At 38.4% G+C, this 21,597-nt stretch overlaps 1 protein-coding gene across 2 annotated transcripts in view; it reads left to right on the top strand.

Moving 5' to 3' along the window:
• The first annotated feature begins 617 nt into the window (after positions 1-617).
• arhgap21b (Rho GTPase activating protein 21b) overlaps positions 618-21,597 on the top strand; it is a 46,414-nt gene continuing 25,434 nt past the window's right edge. For both annotated transcript variants that reach the window (XM_041802568.1, XM_041802569.1), the window contains exons 1-7: positions 618-809; positions 1,765-1,967; positions 10,562-10,741; positions 10,883-10,904; positions 20,813-20,905; positions 21,297-21,375; positions 21,467-21,521. In XM_041802568.1, the coding sequence (XP_041658502.1) occupies positions 1,896-1,967; positions 10,562-10,741; positions 10,883-10,904; positions 20,813-20,905; positions 21,297-21,375; positions 21,467-21,521 (501 nt within the window). In that variant the 5' untranslated portion in view covers positions 618-809; positions 1,765-1,895. The remainder of the gene's footprint in view (positions 810-1,764; positions 1,968-10,561; positions 10,742-10,882; positions 10,905-20,812; positions 20,906-21,296; positions 21,376-21,466; positions 21,522-21,597) is intronic.

Below are 21,597 nucleotides of genomic sequence, written 5' to 3' on the forward strand. Positions count from 1 at the left end.
ACAAAAGCTGCCAAACCCCGAGAACAGGTGGTCCCTTATGGTGGAGAGGAATAAAATGGACATTTGTTGAGGTCCTGTCTGAGAATCTGAGCCTTTATTTACGTCTGCGGCTGCAATCTGTAAACAATGTCTGTAATAAAAACTGTGTTGTGTATTTTGATCGTGTACCAAGTTCTGGCTCCATAATAAGAGCTAAGATTATTTTCCATGTGGGATGTATGAATTCACATTCCTCTTACACTGCCATCTACATGCCAGCCCTGCTCGACCTCCCTTTGAACCAGGACATGTGACTCCCCCTTCAGACTTGTTGATTGTAAGAAATGAAAACGTGTAAAGGGCTCAAAATCTTTAATTTGTGTCACAGTTCGTCTGTGATCCTTGTGTGCTCTCCTCGTGTGAAGATTGGCGGCGCACAGCAGACAAGTTGGATAAACTCAGTAAAAAGGGTAAAAACACCACATTTTAACAGTGCAGCAAAACTTTTTGTAACATCAAACTCCATTGGTCCGATCAAATAGAACGCCGCCTGTGATTGGCCGAGAGCGTCCTGTTGACCGAAGGTGGACTCCCAGAGAGTCGGGAACGCTGGAAGCAAAAAATTCCAGCTACGAAACTGCACCATGCGCCTCCCCTGAGTGGGTTTGGAATTATCACCGGGAGTTCGTTTTAACTCTAAATTAATTTATTTTTCACAACACCTGACCCAAATCGGAGCTCCTTCGATATGATTTTACTTTGTTTGATCTTTTTCACGGACAACCGCCGCCGTCGTTGCCCGCCTATAAAGACGCTTCGGAACTACACAGGTAACTTTGTTTAAACTCCAGCCGTTAGCATGGATGCTAACCGTAGCGCTAGCAGCCTGTTGCCTCACTTGGCTTAGTTGTTGGTTTGGCGACTTAACAAGCTTTAAACATCGCATTCAGAAAGTGTGAGGCATTGAAAGTTTTCACCGTGTGTCATGTCACCATTTTAACTTGTTGTGATGTTATTCTCTTAAAAGTATCAAAGGAAAAGCTACTTTTGTTGGCCGCTCGAGAACAACGGATCGACACGCTCTGTTCGTGACTGAGTTGACCATCGAGCTCAAAGAAGAGAAATTCAAACTCATCAACCTTTAAGTCGTATAATTGGATGTTTTAATGTCGAAACAAGTCCGTTAAAACCATGTGATGCAACTTGTGATTAAAAACTCGAGTTCTTTGTGTTTGTTTTAACTTAATTTCTAGTGTGACGGACCTTTATTTCGCCTTGCCTCCAGTCTGTAGTCCACTTGTTGCTGGTCATTCATTATGCAGTGTTGACTATCCACACTGTTGTGCTTCAAGCTGATGACAAGCCTACATAGTTGTTGCGTGAATAATGCGTTGATGATGTGGTTCGTCACATTACTGTCTTTAGCATGTACACAAAAAGTTAAGTTGACACGCAGATAAGTGTTTACACCACAGCACGGCTAATTTTTTGTTCACATTTCATCATAAAGTTTTGATTATTCGTCAGCCAGATCCCCAGCTGTCGTTGCAAGGACTTGTACAGTCAACACACTAACATCAGGTAGAAAATAGCGGTATGTCAGGACCTGTTGCATAATGTCAGTGGACAAAATGAATCACACATGGCCTACTATTATGTGTGACAAACAACTAAGGTATTGAATCAGATTGTTTTACAGACCCTTGGACAGCTTGAGATGCCACATAAATCTACTTATGGGTCAACAAAACATGTTAACACAACTATCTCTCTTTTCTCTTTTAGCATATGGACCAATATATCAAGGAACAATGGAGGAGTAAAATTTAACAAAAGGGAGCTTTTTTTTTTGCATCCTGCTGGAGATACTTTTCAATGTGGGCGTTTATGGATAACATGATTTTATATCAAACTGAATGATGGCATCACGTTGGGTTAATTCTGGTGAAGATGATGAGAGACAACAAGCAAGATCTTCTTTCTGCGAGGTAATCTGAACTTTACTAACATTGTATGCTCAAAACTATTATTAAAAGATGAATGAACATTGTCAAATGTGCCCTCTCTCCTCTCCAGCCTTTCTTTTTTCCTGTTTGGTGTCTGTGGGGGGGTAATGAGTTTGACATGCATGCCCAGCTGTTTATACTTTTAAGGAATCCTGTTGTTGTTTTGCCCTTTGTCTCACAAGTGCTTTACTACTTCTCTCTTTTGAGGGATAATGTGGGTAAAATTGTGTCCAGCATCTGACACTGCCCTTTTTTCATAACATATTGTGATTGATGATTTTAGATAAAGACATCAAAGGATAAGTTTCAGATGCTGGACAGCATCTATCTAGATTTAAAATTTTAATCAACCTCTTTACCCGTGGACGTATTGGGGGAAGAGTCAGTAGCATTGAAGTGGTTCAAGACTCGTTTTTCAGATTTTTAAGCTGTGACCCATGTATGACCAGAAAGGACACCATCTGCTCCTCTGAAAGCTCCTCATCTAAATGAAGACCTTTGTAGTGAACTAGATAGCATAGCATCCCCATTCTCTTTAAAATGAGAGGTGATCTATTTTTAGAATCCATAGATTTCTATCATTCCCTCCACTGCCTTTAATCTAATATTCAGCCCTCTCACTTGAGCCTCAGTGCTTTAGTGTGAATGGTCTGTGAATGAGGGATGCAAAGCTCCTTGTGTTGTTACTTTTCCACGGCCACATGGACTGAATTTGATTTTGGATTATTGGTCTGATCATAGGAGGAAGGAATACCTCTTAACATCAAGATAATAGTGATAAGTGAGCAAGTCTTATCTGTTTTTAAAATATGGTTTTGTTTATATTTTTCAAGAGCTCCAAAACATTATTTACCAATCAGAAGAATTCTCACTTTTTAAGAAGAGTTTGTGAAAAATAATTGTGTGTTTTTTTTAGTTTTTTTTATTTTTTTAGTCTTTCTTTGATAATTCAGACAATGCATCCTGTGGAAATTCTCCTTTTAGCAGTCCTCCTAATAAGGCCACCTCCTAAACCAATTCATGTGCTAATTTTGAGCCGGAACCCCCTGGAGTCTCTGTTCTGAGATTTTCTGGAAATGATGACACTATGGATTTAGAGACGGTAGAGTTTGCCTAAATTGATACATTTTAATCACTTTATAAAAATGTTTTTCTATCCAAAAAACTTCTGTCATGTGGAAGCTGGGTCAAAAGTTGTACATGATGAATGGCTTTTGTTTTTATTTGAAGAGAGGATGGCCTAGTTACTGTTGTAAAGAAGCAGCAGGAGGGGATGGTAACTTACACACATTTAGTTAAGCGAGAACTTTGTACATAATTGTACCTCAGCTCAGACTAAAAAATTGGACTCATGTTAGAGTTTATTTTTTTCTTTTTCAAAAATGGTGTAGTTTAGCTGTACTGTGCTTCAGAAAAATATAAAGTGGTGTTTTGATCATATGTCAAATGTTTTTTTCTCTACATAATTCCAACCCTCTTGTCCTCCAGTGTCTGCTATACATATGAGACAACACTCAGCCCCCTCTTGCTCTTCTAATTCTATACTCCTCCTGTAATCTTCTCTTCTCTTGACTGTTTTACAACTGCTACAGTCATTGGCTCAGTAGATAGTGCTTATTGATGTTGTGTTGGCTGGGTTTTCTGATCGCTTTTGGAGGTGGTTTGATTTTTTTCTTTTACACTGGAGGGTTTTTCCACTTTATCTGCAGAATGGTATTCCAACATTTCAGCTGATCACAAACAGCAGATTGAGCTGGCTCCATGTTTTCCTCCTTCGCTTGATTCCTCTTGTTAGATATGACCTGACTGTAGATGCTGATCAGTCTTCTGGTGTGGGATATGTTGTGTGTGAGGATTTGCACATCAGCCTGAAGTACTTAGCCACCAAACTAGATCATGTGGCTAACTTGTATCTCATATAAATGTGTTGCTTGTTTTCAGATAAAACCTACAGAGCTTGTTATGCTGAAGTAAAGCAACACAAATGAAGATGGAGTGAAATGAATTACTCATTTGGATGATTAAGCATGATCTATTTTTAGAACTGTAGTGGGCTATTGACAAACAGACCCCCTGTCCCCATAATTTAGTCCCCATTAAAGCTCAGTGTTTATCAAATTCAGGCTGGCTGCCTTTTACAGAACCCCCCGTGCAGACATTGTATGGTTGACTGATGGCAATCGGAAGGGTAAATTGAGCTTCAATTGGATAGAAGAAGTCTGTTACTTCCTGTTGCCTTTTAGTTGTGTCTGCGGTTTCTCAGAAAGAAACACATCAGATGGCTCTTATGATTCAGTTTTCTGCATTATTCTTCTTTAGGGTGACAAGTTTATTGATTTCACCTCAGATCACTTTGTATTTTTAGGGGATGCAACAGGTTATTCTGTTTGGTGTTGTCAAATAATTATGACTTTGTAAATAATCCGAAATGTTAACATTGTATACCAGAAAAACACATTTTAAAGGGATACTTAAACATTTTGGCAAATTCGCCCATTGCCATAATCCCTATAGTCTTAGTAGCAGGTTCGTTACCTTTAGTTGTTGGTGCAAGCTGTTTTTAGATCAGCGGGCCTGAGATACCAGCTGCTCTGCCTATTCTATGGAGTCATGCGGTATTCCGGCTTTCCCTCATCAAACACATCAAACACACAATCCAACAACTCCAAAACGCTCTTGTGACCTGCACATTCACCACGCTATGAAATAATCATGGAACATTACGAGATGGAAATGTTTAAAAGGCAAAAGCAAACCCGGAACTACCAAGTAACTACGGCACTGTCACAGGCACGCACTGTGTCACTCCTCCCAGTGGTTTACTCGGAAAGTAGTTCCGAGTATTTGCTTCATGTGTTGTAATGTTACATAATTATACGTTATTATTTCAGAGCGTGGTGAATGTGCAGGTCACAACTGTCCACGAGAGCGTTTTGGAGTTGTTGGATTGTGTATTTGATGAGTTTGATGAGGGAAAGCCGGAATACCGCAGGACTCCATAGAATAGGCAAAGCACCTGAGTATCTCAGGCCCGCCGATCTAAAAACAGCTTGCACCGACAACTAAAGGTAACGAACCTGCTACTAAGACTATAGGGATTATGGCAATGGGTGGATTTGCCAAAATGTTTAAGTATCCCTTTAAGACATATTTCTACTACATAGATAAAGTGATGCAAGATTGTGTGAGAGACAGCCAATTTGTTGTGTTCATGAAGTCAAGGGGCCATAATTATTTTTTCCCACAAATGAGAGCGTGATACTCAAGCAGTTTAGTCTCGTGCAGACAAGCTGCTGTTTATAGTTGCCACCATATATTCTGCCCTGTTTTTTCACTTATTTTGGGGTTATTTTGATTCTCTATACAGATATAGTGCACAGTTGTCCTGAGGATGAAATATGGCATCCGTTTGTGCCTCTGGGTAATTTTAATGTGTAGTCATGGAAATATATATTTTGTCCTGTATGTATTCACAGCAGTTCTTGTAGAGGGGTATGGTGTAGTGCATCAAAATTAACGGTGAACAGTATGTGGAAAATATGTGCCATATCGCAGTGTCCATATTAATTACAAGAAATAAACGGTTGTGTGCAAAATATGCATATTAGCTCTGACGTTACTTTGTCATTCTGATTTATAAGGTACCCTTCTTTTTAGACCCCTAACATTGCATTGCTTCATATGATGTATAATTTGTGCCTGTGGATTTATAAACTGTGCAAATGGAATTACAAAATGTTTGCATAGCTTAGGGAACCTTGCACATGGATTTTAAACTTTAAACCATTTTTATTCATCATGTTTGCAGGTATCAGGCCACTGGTAAAACCTCTGTTACTTATCTTCTGCAAAACCCAGAGAATTTTTATGCTTGTTGTAACAGTGACAAGAATTTTGCCTTACTGCTGCTTGATGCTTTTTGTTTGAATAGTTTTGAGTTGCTGGAGTTTTGTCACATTTCCTCTGCAGGTAGTCAGAACTCCTTGGCATCTTTAACACAGTGTCTCTGTGTGTGATGTGTTGTATCTCCTGAATCCAGAAGAATTCCAAATATCAGAGGTGCATCTAATTGGTCAAAAGTTGATGAAGTGCATGTGTTGTATATAGAATTGTGGGTTTTTTGTATTCATTTCCCCTTTGGCATCCTTTGCAATCTATGCTTTGAGCATTTTTAAATGATGATTTTGTGATGATGATGAAAATACAGTTAATCCTTTAGACTTAATCAAGAATTATTAAACAACATCTTGCTGATCTTGATCTGCACAAACTAGGGACATTTTTAGCCCCTGACAAAAACACCAAAACAAAACATCAAAACAGGTGACAGGACAGGTGAATATTATTATCAACAGACCCTCTTTGTGAAAGCAAAGTAAATGAGGGGTACCATGAAGGGAGATTGTCCACTAGGTGCTGAGGCATAGACGGCATAATACTCCTGGATGATGGGGGGGTATGAATGGATTTCCAATTATAGTTTAGGGGTCTTAGATATCCTTGGCAGCTTGGCCAAGTAAATTCCCATATGATTTGTATTTTATTTATTTATAGTTTGTTTATTAGGGACAGATAGAGTTTACATAGACAACTGAGAGCAGACATCCCATGCAAGTGTCATAGTGTTTATGGCAAATGGTAATTTGCAACACCTGTCCCTTGAAGGGCTTTTACAAGACTAAAAAAATAACAGTTAATTTAAAAAACAAAGGGACAAGGTGAACTGGGTACTACGAGAGACAGTTAAAACACATTAAGCAGTGAAAGTGCTATAGAAATTCAGACGTAAGTATGGATCTATTGCTGAATTAACCAGGATTTAGTGGCTCTCTTAAAGGTGTTGAAGTTTGTAAAACATTTCAGCTGTTCAGGTGAGGAAATCCAGGATTTGATTCCTTTTACAGGAAAAGCAGTCTGAGCGAATGATGTTTGGCAAAATGAAATGACACATATATTTGATTTGGTGAGGAAATTCTCAGACAGTATCAACAGAAAGTAGAAACACAGAAGGGATCATAGAGCTGGGTCAGTGTCTAACAGACAAACAATGACGTAAGATAATGTGTGTCACAAAGGAAATGTTTAGGGCCACTTAAATACCTCATATTGTGCAAGCGTTTACAGCTTTATGTATATCATTAATTGTTAAGTTCCACATTGTACATACAGAGCAAGTACATTACTTTATAAATACTATTTTTGCTCTGTTCAACAATTTCGCAGAAAGATATGAAGAAAAATAAAGTATTTTTTTAAAACATCCTGCATGGTAAATAGAGTGGTGCAGGAATGAGTCCTCCTACACTTTAATTGCATGCAGATATTGTTTTCAGCCATGATCCAAAACCCCCTGAAAAATCCCATAGGCGAGCCACAGAGGGAACCCATGCAATGCTAACTTCCGGATTTTGCCTACAAAATTACGCCATGGCTACACCACTCTTTAAGACCACTCTGCTGTCCAACTGTATCTTGTTACTGGAAGCGTGGCATACACAAAACTCCCCACGTGTCTGCACAGTCTGACTAATGATGCCTCTAACCTTGTCATGCACTACAAGGCTGGAACACCCAGGCCTCACCAGCGGCCCCCTATATCATTATCTCAGGCTTTTCACAGTTAAGTGCTTGGTTTAGACGGGATGTGGTGTAGAATGTAGCAGCCCAAAGAGAAGTAGGTTTCTTCACATTCTAAGGCTGTGCCCTCGTCTGATGTTTTTAGAGCTGATGTCATCTGGGGCTTGTAATGTGTCATTTGGTGATGTCAACAGTTTTTTTTAAGCATACAGGGCAAAATATTTGGTGGAAATGCGCAAAGTGGAAATTCCAGTTTCTTTTTAAGAGTGTACTTAACTCTCTAAATATCAACATTTGTAGTGTGTGAACAGCTGTGCATTTGAAGTTTTCCCCCAAAAAAGTATTGGTTTGTCTGCCCTTTAACCTCTGTGATGGGGGAACCACTGATGTAGTCACCTTATAGTGTCTTAGGTAACAAGGAGATGTTTGGATTTAGTATGATAGTTTCATTTGGAGGCACACTTAATCACTTGTTGTCAATCCAGGGTTAGATTTTGAATGTATCCAAACAGTTTGCTATCCATGGTCAGCACCTCAGTCTTAATGGTAAACACATATGTAGGAGAGCAGAAGCATTTAAAAATCATCACCCTGGGTACGTTTTTGGTTCCATTCTGTGTTCAGCATTTTGGGGATGGGTTTACTGAATAAGGCCCAACAGAACCCAGGAAAAGGCAATAACCAACAGTCTGTTAGTCTTTCAAACTTCCCAGCCTGTTGTGGCTATAAGCCCCAGTCTGTTTGGGAGTATTTTCTGCTGTAAACTAATAAAATTGTGTGCTCTAATGAAAATTTTATTCCAGCAGGAGGGCTTGAGTGGAGAGTAGGTAAACAAACAATGCCTGTGTATATTATGATGAAGAAACCTCTCAAGTGCTGCAAAAATGTGGCTGATAATGGGTTTTATGATTGTTTTTGTGGGCATCAGTAAAGATTTGTTGTAAAAAGGACTGGTTTGTTTTGCATGGCCATGTCATTGTTTTTTTTCTGTTGACCCAAAAATAGAGGATATTCATAGAGAATCTGCCTTCTGATGATTTGAAAAAGCGTGTCCAAATCAAAGCACAGGTCTGGTCACTGCAAGAATCCAATAGCTATAAAATAAATGCTTAATGAATACTGTCCCAGCTGCCTCCCCCTGAGCAAATATCAGTCTAGCATTCTGGTGCATCATAAATGGGTGAGAGGCTTTCATTTGTGAGCCGCAAAGATGATGTTTTATTTTTGATGTGGGTGTTCTTTCATGTACTTTCCTTTTGTAGCCCCCTTTTTGAAAAGTAATCTCTTAATTTTCTCCTTTATACTACCTTTTGACCTTTTGTCAAACTTATTTGAAAGCATTATTAATCTGGTCTATCAGGTTTACTCCAGAGGCCGGCTTTGTTCTCCAGCTTTTGTAATAGCTTTTTAGTTTTTTTATTAAATAAGAGGAAAAAGGAAACCAAGAGGGAAATGTGTGTCTGGAATTTATTGACCTGGAATGTTACAGCAGTATTCACTATGCGAGTTGCAATGATAACACCGCCTGGCATGTGTCTGTCAGAGGCCCACACCCCCGTCTGTCGTCCACATCTAAAGATCAGAGGGTTGGAAATTGCCCCTGTGCAATGGCTGCTAAATCAGTTCCAGTAGACTGGGATTGGCTAGACTCTGAGACACGAGGGGAGCTATGAAGGCATTTCAAACATCCAGTTGATCCATTGTCATATCACCACAAGTGCTTCTCTGGGTATGGATTAAAATGTTCTCCTAGAGCATCTACAGACACAGAGTATAGTAGAAATGCTGGTATCCCAGAACAGCTAGAGCTCAGTTATACACAGTAAAACCTGTTATGCTAGTTTCATCAAACACGCGGGTGTCAGCTGCACCTGCAGCTCTGTTTCTCAGCCACACTGTTGTACATTAGGTTCTTATTTTTCACACTTCACTCTTCTGAACCCTTTGAAAGTTTAAAGAGCTTTGGTTGTGGATGAAAATACTCTTTGATCCTAACATTTCATGTTTGTTTCCAAGATTAGAAGTAGAATAAATCTAGTGGCTGATAAGCAGTGAAACATTCTGCAAAAAGTGAAACATGCTTTAACTTTGTGCAGACCTCCAGGCACAAGTGTGCCTCTAATGAGAAATGAGTATGACTTACTTAGGAGCATAATTAGATGGGATGTAGGTGATTTAAAGTTGTGCTGTGATCAAACTGCTGATCATGTTTGTTTTCTGAACTGTGCCTTAAAAAGAAGTAACAACCTGTTGCACAGTCTTTGTTTATTATAGTTTAATTTTGTTTATGTAAACATGCAGGTCATTTACTCTGGTTTTCTGAAATTTTACTAAACATATCAGCCCAGGCAGAGATGACATGAATGCAAGCTCATCAAATTCCTCACGCTGTGGGGGAAAGTCTACGCTTCATAGAGGAGGGGGAGGGCTTGTTTGAGACAGGGTGAGGAAAAACACCATATCAGTGTGGAAATACAAGACTGTTTGAACAGAGGTGTTCCTGAAAGTTGTTCTGGAACAAGGAATATGATATGGGGAGATGTGAGGAAAGGGGGGTGTTGCTGCACACACGACACCACAAAGGTGTGAGGCTATAAATAGCTAGTAAACACAGGGGTAGGTGTCCAAAGCCCTGAAGCCTGATGTGCTCTACTCTCCAGCTGTGAAAATGTGATATCATGACCTGACTGTGAACACTGGAGCTAGTAATGTTTTTCAAAATCAGCTCTTCTTTAATTCACGCCTACATGACCTACATTGCTCACTCATATAACTCTATACTTAAAGGTGAGTTGTTTGTACTGTGGTGGCTTAATCTGTGGTGTGGTTTTAGAGGTAGTTGGTATATATTTCAACACTGGGATTTTCCAGCATTTACACTTTCAGTTTCAAGAGTTTGTAGCTGCGGTTTTGGCTGGTATCCTTTAGTATGCTGTCAATTCTTAAGTGAAAATAGCATGACTTAAAATAAAACTTCTCCCTCCTTCCTCTTTCTGTAGAATGAATCTCCAGAGTGGAGAAACTTGGCTGATTCTCCTCCAGGGCAATACCCAACAGAAGAGGAGTTCTCATGGCCAAGGCCTAAAACCGTGCGATTGCGTCGAACCTCCCAAGGGTTCGGCTTCACCCTGCGCCACTTCATCGTGTACCCGCCAGAGTCATCCGTGCATTGCTTCCCGGTAAATATCCAGATTTTTTTGGGTAATCTTGTTTGAATTTTTTAATTTGAGTATGGAATTCAGATTATGCACTTGAGTCAACACAAAACCTGACACATAAATTCTTTGATAATAAACACTACAATTTCTTTGTTTTAACAGGAGGAAGATCATGGCCGTAGAGGTAAGCAGAAAAGCTTGGTTGTTTCTCTGCAGCACTGCTGAGTCAGAGCAGTGCCTCTGACTTCTAATGACTCTTAATCCATCCACTCTCTTGCTCTTTTTGCTTCCTTATACGATGAGAACAATGTAGCTCCTGTGTGTCACTGACCTTTGTGGAGGCATGAAAGGTTTGGTCAGCACCACCTGTTTCTGTCCTGTAGTGACCCCTCTCTTCATATTGTTCCACTTTGTTGTTCTTGCTGCTTTTCTCCCTCACCATGAAAAGGCCGTCAGAAAGAGATGGCCTCACTTTTACTGGCTGGTGTGTTTGCCCCATTTTCCTGTTGTTATTCTCATACCGCTTTATCCTTTTACTAGTTTATTTTTCTCTTCATAAGGGACTGATGTCACATCAAACTCTCGGCACAAGTTTATTGGGATTTTTTAATGTACAAATTAAACTATTCAAATGCAGTTTCCAACAAATGTTTGTGTTTAAAAAACAAAACAACTAAAATTGATGATCAGCAGTCTTGTTCCACAACTTTTGTCGAGGGATCCCCATGGCGCTAAAATGTTGTTTTTCCATTTGTTAATTTGCGTAGATAAATAGAGCAGCTTCAAAGGTTTTAAGATTATATACATAGTATTCAAGTTTGATATTTCACAGAAACAGCATGCAAATTTCTCTCTGCAGATTCAGCAGTTTAGGGTTTTTTTCCTCATCAGTTTGATCTTCTCTAGAATATATTTAGGACATGTTTTGATCACTAACATGGTTACATTTATAATGACCAGTCTCATGCAGAAACATTAAACTTTGACCCTTTGATTTTTTTTGCTTTGATGACTTGAATTTTCATGATTTTGAAAGTCTTGATACAAATTGAATCCCTGTTTGACTGGGAAAAGAGAAACTTTAAAATCTTGTGAAGTATTTTTTAGTTAAAAGACAGATATTTCCTAAACCTACTGGAATAAAAAAATATATATATTTTCTATTTGAACACTTGACAATAGAGCTGGGTGATATGGCCTAAAATTGATAAGTCGATATATTTTTGCTATATCCCGATACACGATATATATCACAATACTTTGAAATGTCCTCTAAGTGGCTGTATAATGTTTAATTCAGCTCCAAAGGACACTAGTTTGGTGATTAAAATAGACTGTTCGATTGGATTTTTAATAAAATTGTATGCAGAAAAGGCAAAAATCAATGTAAAGTCAAATTTAACACACTGTTTTATTTTTAAAAAGGACTTCATTCAAACTTTTACTTATAAATCAAACATACATAAATCGTGAAATACTTGGTCTTTCATAGTGTATGGACAGTCCTGAAATGTTTTCTGTGTTATGTTTATTCTTGCTGATTATAAAATGATTATTTTCCTCATCAAGGGTGAAGCAAACCTACACAAAACTTACCAATCCTGCATGCAGCCAAAGGCCAAAACCCTGCAGTCTAGTCCGCCATTCAGGCTCACAGCTGTGATTATATTAGTCCATTATCTGTGCTGATGAACACTGGACCAGTTTCATGACAAGTCCCATCCGCTGCTGGGCCGTCTCCTCTCTGACATGTACGACACTGGCAGGGAGTTTTTAGCACAATGCTTGTGCCCAGGCAAATCACGTGTTCTGGGTTAAGTGTCTATGACATTTTTAAATCCTGGCTTTTCAACAACACTGGGCTCATGTCTTTAGCGGCATGTTGTGCTACTGCCGCGGTTATCACCGAGTCATCTTGCGTCATATTTTAACGATTAGGGACAATAGGAGAAGCAAAACCCCAGCAAGAAATGCACGCTGACAGCTCAAAACTTCCACATAATTTATACTCAGATGTTTGTGATATAGTCATATTATACATCGTGCGTTGCAAAAGCCGCGATACATCGAGTATTCTCGATATATATCACCCACCCCTGCTTCATAAGTTAACCCTGATACTGTTAGATCACTTTAAAAGCTTGCTTGTGGACTTAGCTCTTTGAGACTTTCCCTCTCTGCTTACCATATAACATTGGTGCCCAGCGTGAGTCCAGGACCCCAAGGGGGAGTGCAAAAGATTTAAGGGAGAGAGGGCCAAGCATTTTTCTGCTCTGAGGTTGTCAGAAAGATTGCACATATTTACTGAAACCAGTGATGTGCATTTCCTTGACAGTTCATATGAGGGACTTTTATTAGGGACAAGTATGGATAAGCCTTTTCTCAAGGAACTGTATCACAATAAATTATTAAAGCTGAGATTCATTTTTCACTGCAATGCATTTGTTTTTATTTGAGTCCTGTGAGGGCTCATCACTTTTAAGACACTACTGTGTGGGGACTCCAAGGAAGAAGGTTGGGACCCACTGCCACAGAAGTTGCATGAATTTGTTGCGGTCATGTTGACATCAAAATCATTGAAAGTATTTAAATAACCGTTAAAGCAGTATTGTATTGTAAGGCATATCTGCATCTCTTTATGCTCACGTAAAGTTATATCATTAATTTCACAGGTCGTCTGTTTGGTTTGTTTACTAAACAGAACAAATCTGTTTGAACTTACTCGATCTTTTGTGCACAGTTTTGGAATTGGGATGAGTCATCCAAAAAAAATCTTGTCAAAAATATTTTTACGGTCCTTTTTTGATACTGAGAAGTCCTGTTCACACAACTTTTGATGAAGGAAAAACATCAGTAAAGTGATAGTGTGACCTTACAGGTAGAGCCATTCTTAATTGATTACTCACATGTAGCAGTCAAGCATCAGCAGATATTTGTTACCTAATTGAAAAAAATGCTTCTTCAGGTTAGAGGCATTAAAATAACCAAGATCTAAAATACTGTATTGCTGTTTCACAAACTTGTATCGATGTTTGAAGCACAGCAATCCCGTGATTTGAGTTTAACTCTATGATGCAACTGGTCATGTGGTTCAGGGCTTGACGCCAACTTTTTTCCCGAAGTTGAATAAGTTAGGAGCACATAAAGATATTTAGGGGCACAATGAAAATTGATCAAATAATGTGTTTTCCGTTATAAACGTGATGCAGATAGACATTTACAAGCAAAGGTATTTGATTAATTTGTATACAAAGTGTACAGAAAGGAAAAAAATCATCAAGTTTTGAAAAAGTATTGCAATTTAATTTTGTCTTTAATGTTATAAATGTTTAGGCTATCTTACATCAATCGTGGGTACAAGAGCTCCATCTATTCTTAAACATTCTCCAGGGCCTCTGAATAATAATAATAATTAACTTAAGTACACTTCTGTCTCCCTGTGCTTGAATTGGTCATGGAGGCCAACTCTAAGCAGACTCTGGTATGAGGCTCAACTGATAAAAACTGTAAACTTACTGTTTATGATGTATGGATACTAGGCCTGTAAAGACTGTGATTCTGCAGCAGCACCGTAATGAAGTTCCACTGTTACTACACTTTTGTGCTTACACTTGCGTCTGTAGTGATGTACTCTTAGTGTCACAGGGTGTGATTGTACATTGCATTATGGTATTGTGGATACTAGAGTGTAAATACGATACAATACAATTAGTGTAACGGGGATGTGATAACCCTGTCTTTAACAGGTGAAATGTTAGCACCAGTTGTTATCTGTTGAGATCAGCAGCTGATATCTAACAAGCCATTGTCAGGCTTTTATGCCTTATAAGTGTGATAAATTGCTCTAAATGGAAAGTAATGTTTGATTTTTATGACAAGTCTGTGTGCTTTTGTCTCAGCTCAGAATTTAAATAACTTTTGTGACTACTTTTTTCTTTTGAAAACATGCACAAAACTTTGACTAACTAATTTAACTAACTAATTGTCCAAATTTGAATTTAATGCAATTGTAGAGAAGAAGTAGCTTCATCATTAATATTTCCTCAAAAATATAATAAACCAAAGAGGACATGCTCTAAGCAAGCCAGCAAATATGAAACAGTGAATAATCCTGGGAGTTGTATAATGCTGGACACATGGGCTCATAGGCAGCAAGCCAACGTTGAAGAAGAAAAGACAAACCTGTGCTAGCTTAGTCACAGTACCACACAGAAGAGAAATCTTTATACCATCACCCACAAGAGGAATGAGGGCTACATACTCATACCCCCAATGCAGTCCTATACCTATAAATCTTTACATTTTCCAGCATCTTAGAATAAAAATACACCCTGTCTGTGTGATTCTTTTATCCTACACAACTACTTGAACAATCCTACAAGTCATTGGAATTCAGTATGTATGTATTTGTCAACATCTATCTCCTTTGCACCATGAAAAGTATAAAGATTGCATACATATGTTTTCTGAAAATAAAGTATCTACAGGGTTAATCATTTAAAGTAGAAAGATCAAACCTGAGGATATAAAAGAACCATCATTTAGCCCAAAAGATTGTTTTTATTTCACACTTTTCATCATCTGGATCTTTTTTAAGAAGTCGAAAGAGTTGGCAACAAGTTTTATAGCTTGTAAAGAAACAAGGGATGAAAGATAATGGATTTTTGCCAATATTTACAAAAGTTTAGCTGATATATTTAAATGTAGCTCAGACATAAAACTTTCATTCCTAAAACACACAATTTAAGGTTTAAGGATGAACAAATTAATGAGTTTCAGTCCACAAAACACACTTTAAAGTGTAAGGGATGATGATGAATAAAGAAAAAGACTGCAGCTGATGTATGACTGTTTGTCTTGCCTAAATCTCAACTTGTTTGTTCTTACAGCCAGTATTTACTGATAATATCGTGCATCTCTTTTAGATACATGTATGGATTGTTACATACTGAAGATAACAGATTACTGGAGAACATGTGTTTGTTGGTGCTGAATACAAACAACAAGGACCTAAAGATAATTAGTCAGGTAGTTATTCCATCCTCCGTAAACATATTTAGACATGCTCTTTTAGGGTGGTTAATTGGTCAAACATTTTCATTATATTCAAAATCAGACCTTTTATGTAAAAAATGGTTCTTTAGAAATCAATGAGCCATCCTTGACCTGCTCTGTGTGTGAAATACAACAGTCTAAGTTATGAATACAAAGTTTAGACCTTTAGCTTGCATGGATGATTAAAAGCATATTGTGTTGGTCGTCCTTGTTGTATCAAGTCATTGAGATATACTGTGATTTTGATGCGAAGAAAACAGTTTAAGCCAAAGCACAGATTTATGAATGAAAACATTACATCAGAGTTACAAGCCTGTTCTTCTGGCCTTCAACAGGGCAGCTCCATCATCAATTCTCTTTTTGTATTAAAGTCTGCTGCTTGCCAAGACACGGCCCCTCTGTCACAACTCTGGGGTCAAGTTTAGTCCCCTTTGTGATCTAATGTTTTCTTGTCATTTCTCCAATCTGTCAAAGGCTGTCTCTTACAGGAGTCACTGCTTTTTTATTGGCTATCGTTTCCTTTAATGTCTATATCTGAAGGAAAATATTGTTAATGTTTATCTGAAAGCATTAAGCTAATAATGACCTGCTGAGTGATTGCTGATTTATGTTTTGTTTTTTACTCACACATCATTACGCAATTTTTATTTTGAATGAACCATAGGCTTGTCTTTGAAATAAGTATAAACCCCGGCCAACTGTTATCACTAAAGGCAAATTATAATCCTTTAAAAAGACACTCCCAGTCTGTTTGCCATGATTATACCAGTGGATGCATTTAAAATCTGCCTTTTTCTGGGTGTTAAAAGAACCGTATTTTCTGTAGGAACGCACTGTTTCATCAGCATGCTATCATTATATGTTGATTATTGCCGCACATATCAGCAGAATGTACAACTGCACCGTAATGCTTCAGCATGTAAGATGATACATCAAGTTTGCAGAGTTTGAGCGAGAACCAACAGACCTACCTCAAAGGAATCTATTCTTTTTTCACCCTCATTACTTAAATTAAAGTGTGTTCTGTAGTTTTAGGTCCCATCTACAGGTATTCAATAGTCTGCATTTGAGAAGAGTGTGTTTTTGTGTTATTTCTTAGGATTGTCTCAGGAAACCACCCTGCAGTTTGGAAATCCATTTTAAAGTATAAGCACCTAAAAATATGGGGTACATTGTGTTTTTGTGTACTGTGGAGCTCACTGTCTATACAGTGCTGTTCGTAGCTCTCAAAGGGGCACATGAAACTTTGTTTTACTGTTTATGTGAAAAATGTCATTGGCATATATTACAGAGTGCTATGAAAAAGTATTTGTCCCCTTGCTGATTTCTTTGTTTTGCATACTTGCCCCTTAAATGTTTCAGATCATCAAACACATCTTAATATAAGACAAAGAAAACCCAAGTAAATAAAAATTGCAGTTTTTAAATGATTTCATTTATTAAGGGAAATACAGCCATCCAAACCTACCTGACCCTACGTGAAAAAGTAATTCCCCCTGTTGTCGAATCATGAATTAACTATGATTAACCACTTCTTTTTTAAAGCTGAGTTCAATTTTACCAGCCACACCCAAGCCTGATTACTACCAGACCTGTTGAATCAAGAAATCACTTATATAAAAGACAAAGAGAAGAATGCTAAAAGCTCTCAAAGAGCAACAAATCATGCCGTGAGAATGGCTGAGAAACAAAGTTATTGGCATCTATCGGTCTGGAAAGCCTTTTCTAAGGCTTTGGGTTTCCAGTGAACCATGGTGAGAGCCTACAAATGGAGAAAGCTTTAATCAGTGATGAACCTTCCCAGGAGTGGCTCGCCTACCAAAATTACTCTGACTCATTCAGGAGGTCACAGAAAAACCCAGAGCAACATCTAAACACCTGCAGGCCTCTCATGACTCAGTTCAGATCAGTGTTCATGATTCAACTATAAGAAAGAGACTGGGCAAAGAGTTCCAATGAGAAAACCGCTGCTGACCAAAAGGAACGCAAAGGCTCGCCTCACAATTTCCAAAAACTTCCTGATGATCCCCAATACTTTCATCAAAGAACCTCATACCAACATAAAAATATAGTGTTGATAGTTGGATGAACTGGGGCTGCTTCAGGACCTGGACCACTTGCCTTAATTGATGGAATAATGAATTCTGCTCTTTACCAGAAAATCCTAAAAGGGAATGTCCGGCCATTGGTTTTCATCAGTTACGTAGCAGGACAGTGATCTGAAACAGACCAAGTCCACTAGGTTAGCCACTGGCTATAGGATTTTAAGCCCAATTTGAGGCTAGATTTGCCTCCCATGACGATCGTGAGAGTGTATCCTGAGGGGAGGCTCGTTGCGAACGTTAATCCTCAAGTGTGTGGTGTCAACATGATTTCATTGCTTCAAATCGCGTCGTAGCCTAGAAGCCTAAATATCAAACATGTTTGATATTTACGTGTTAAAGCCTCAGATGGAAAACCCACAACAACCAATGAGAACGAACAGACTGGCCAGTGTCACCTGCCAGGTGTTACTATGGCATATTTTCACAGCACACTAACAAAAACTCAACTGACCTTCCTTCTAGCCAGGATTTCATCCTGATTCTTTTCCTTCTTTTATGTTTTTGACTGCAACTGTCACACATGCCAGGACAGTTTATTGTGGAGTGCCAAGCCAAGGGTATCAACAGACATCCATGTTTGGTTTTCCTTTAAAGTCGTGTGATCACGCAAGGTCGTTGGCAGGTCGGCAGGTGTGTGGTCTCAGTGGTCTCACAGTCTGGTTGAGTCTGTACTTAGAGGATTACAACATGAAAAATAATTTTAATTCGTCCTCATGTCTGTTTTCACCCACGTTTGTAAAATCATTTAAGATTTGAAAATTGTCCAGTGTTTGCAGCCTTAAGCTTAGTGGCTTCATCAAAGTCTTATCTTAAATCTGATTGAGATACTGTGGCGTGGCCTTAAACAGGCCATCCATGCTCACCCTCCAGTGTAGCTGAATCCAAACAGTTATGCAAAGAAGAGCGGGCCATAAGTCCTCCACAGCGATGTGAAAGACTCATCGCCAGTCATCACAAATGCTTGCTTGCTGTTGTTGCCAAGGATGGCACAACTAGTTACTAAGTTTTGGTTTGGTTGGCTTTTTCTTTTAAAAAATCAAATCATTATTGAAAAACTGCATCTTGTATTTACTCTGGTTATCTTTGGCTAGAAATTAAAAATTGTTTGGTGGTCTGACAAATTTTAAGTGTCCCAAATATGCAAAAAAAAAAAAAAAAAGAAATCAGAAAGGGGACAAATACTTAATCACAGCACAGAATTTTTAACACAAACTGTACCTAAATAAAATAAATTAACCTTATGTGTTGTTTATTTTTGAGATGGAAAAACATTTTACATTTATTGCATGATCAAACATTATTCGTGTCTATAAAAAGGAATTACGTATAACAATGAGTAATGGGTAAATTCTTGTACAGCGTGTATAATTGTTAATATTCACAACTATTTTGATGGCTTTATTAAATGTTATAGATACAACATTGATTAGGTCATAAGTAAAGTAGGTAATCAATATTTGGGGCAGGGCTTTAATGTGCAAAGAATGAAGTCAGTTTTATTACTCAGAGCAGTATCAAGCAAAGATAAAACTGTCCATACTGATTAAGAATACAGTTAAATGGGCTTGTGAAGTTAGAAAATATGACTGAATTAAAGACTCTCTCTTCATAACTGTGCGGGAACCCTGGATCCTATTCATGATCTCAGGCTCTTGCAGGGGAAAAAGGCAAAATCTGCTAAAGAGTGGCTCTTGTGGATCAATGAATAGGGTTTTGTAGATGTAATAATGTAGTTATATAGTGTACCACCAGAGGGAGCTTGTCTTGCTGTGTTTTTATGGGACTCCTGTTGCAGTGTTACATAATCTGAATCCCCAGGATGTGATAATGCATGAGTAATCTCGTGTGTGAGACAGAGAATAATGGATGCACACGTGTGTCTTTGTTTGTGAGGTTTTCAAGGGTATTTTTAATATTACCAATAGTGAGTGATCAACCTCTGAGTAATATTAATCAACCTGTGTGCTTGTGTCTCTTTTTCCAAACACAAGTTAAAATACCTGGAGAGAATGAGTCAAAGTCATGTTTTTTTCAGGTTTTTTGTTTTGGTTGGTAAACAAGTAAAGATTGTTAGACCTGTTGTACTGATCACACGACTTCAGGGACTTAAACTTAAACTCAGGCCTGTTTTCAAACTGATCTTTAGTCTTTCTGTAGTTTGTGGGACTTTCGAGCGCTGACTCACTAACAGAATGTTAACTACCAGGGAGGATTTCAGCCACTCTTTGGCTGTGCCCAGAGCTATTTCTCAGTTTATAAGGAAAGAGTGGGAGTTGAGCAGCTGAACACGCTGTCACTCTACCTTCTCTTACTCAGTCTCTCTTTCTCTCACCCCCTCCATCTTTCTTTCTTTCTTTCCTTCTTTTTTTTTTTACTTCAGCCATGCAGCTGCTAGGAGACAGGAGCAGCATGAGCAAACAGGTTTTCCTCTCTTAAGCTGCTTTTCACACTTCTCTAAAACAACATTTCCCACTACTTAGATTTGTTCCCCTTGAACTAAAAAAGTAATGATCACGTCAATACAAAATGTGGCAATGCTGGCAAGCATCGGCCAAAACACGCTCTGTTGTGCCATCACTGTGTTGATTCACATGCCTCCAAATCTTGTGACAAACCTCCCAGTTTCTCTTTCATTCTAATCCATAGTTGTTCTCTCTTCCATCTAGATGTCCTGAACTATTTATTACTCAGTCAAATAGTCTTTGGAAGTTTTTGTTGTTGTTTTTGTGTTTCACTTTCAGGTTCAGCCTCAGTGCAAGCAACATGTTCTTATTTTACCAATATGTGAAGTATACTGAAGGTTTTAGTGCCCTCTTTAATCTGCCCTTCATTTTAGTAGTGTGTAAAATTTGTGGATATTAACAGTAGCATTTTGCATGCTGTTTTCTTGTACATTTGTTTTAATATACATGGATTTTCTTCTTTGCACTAGGGAGACCTCGGAATAGGCTAGAACCCATGGACACCATTTTTGTGAAGCAAGTCAAGGAAGGTGGCCCCGCCCACGGAGCTGGTCTTTGTACAGGTAAAAAACATCAAACCATCAGCCTCATCTATGAACAAAAACCATAAACAGACCAGGACAGTGAATACACATTACAGCAACCAGGCACAATCCTGTAAATGATGTCACACAGAAACTCCTCTGAGGTTTTTAAGAGTGTTGCAAGCAATGGGGAAAAATGCAAGCAGTGCACTTTTCAGAAGTGTCCTGGCAGTACTCCTGCTGTGAAGCAAAGTGTTAGCCAGGCTTTGTAGGTATAAGATGGTGCTCTTATTTGTGCCTGTTTATTTGATAGATAGCCAGTGATTTTATGTCCTGGTGGATGTGGGGAGATTTGAGCTTAGTCTTACAGTGTATTATTGACTTTCCCTGTCACTGATTCCATTACTGCTGTCTCTCTTACACCTATTAGGGGATCGAATAGTGAAAGTAAATGGAGCAAGCATCATCGGGAAAGCCTATTGTGAGGTTATATGCTTGATCCAAGAAAGGTGAGGTTGATTTTTTTTTTTAATTTATGGTCCTTTTACAAAGCGTGTATTTTGTCATTTTTATACTCTATATCTCATTGTTTTCCAACAGTGGGGACTTTCTTGAACTTTGTGTGATGCCAAAAGATGAGGATATTCTCCAACTGGTGAGTCCCCTTATACAGTTTAGAAAATGAGTTTGACTTTATATGATTAATACCTAAAAAGGCTTTAAATGTGCTT

Source organism: Cheilinus undulatus, linkage group 13, assembly GCF_018320785.1.
Source record: "Cheilinus undulatus linkage group 13, ASM1832078v1, whole genome shotgun sequence".
In the NCBI taxonomy this organism is placed as follows: Eukaryota; Metazoa; Chordata; class Actinopteri; order Labriformes; family Labridae; genus Cheilinus; species Cheilinus undulatus.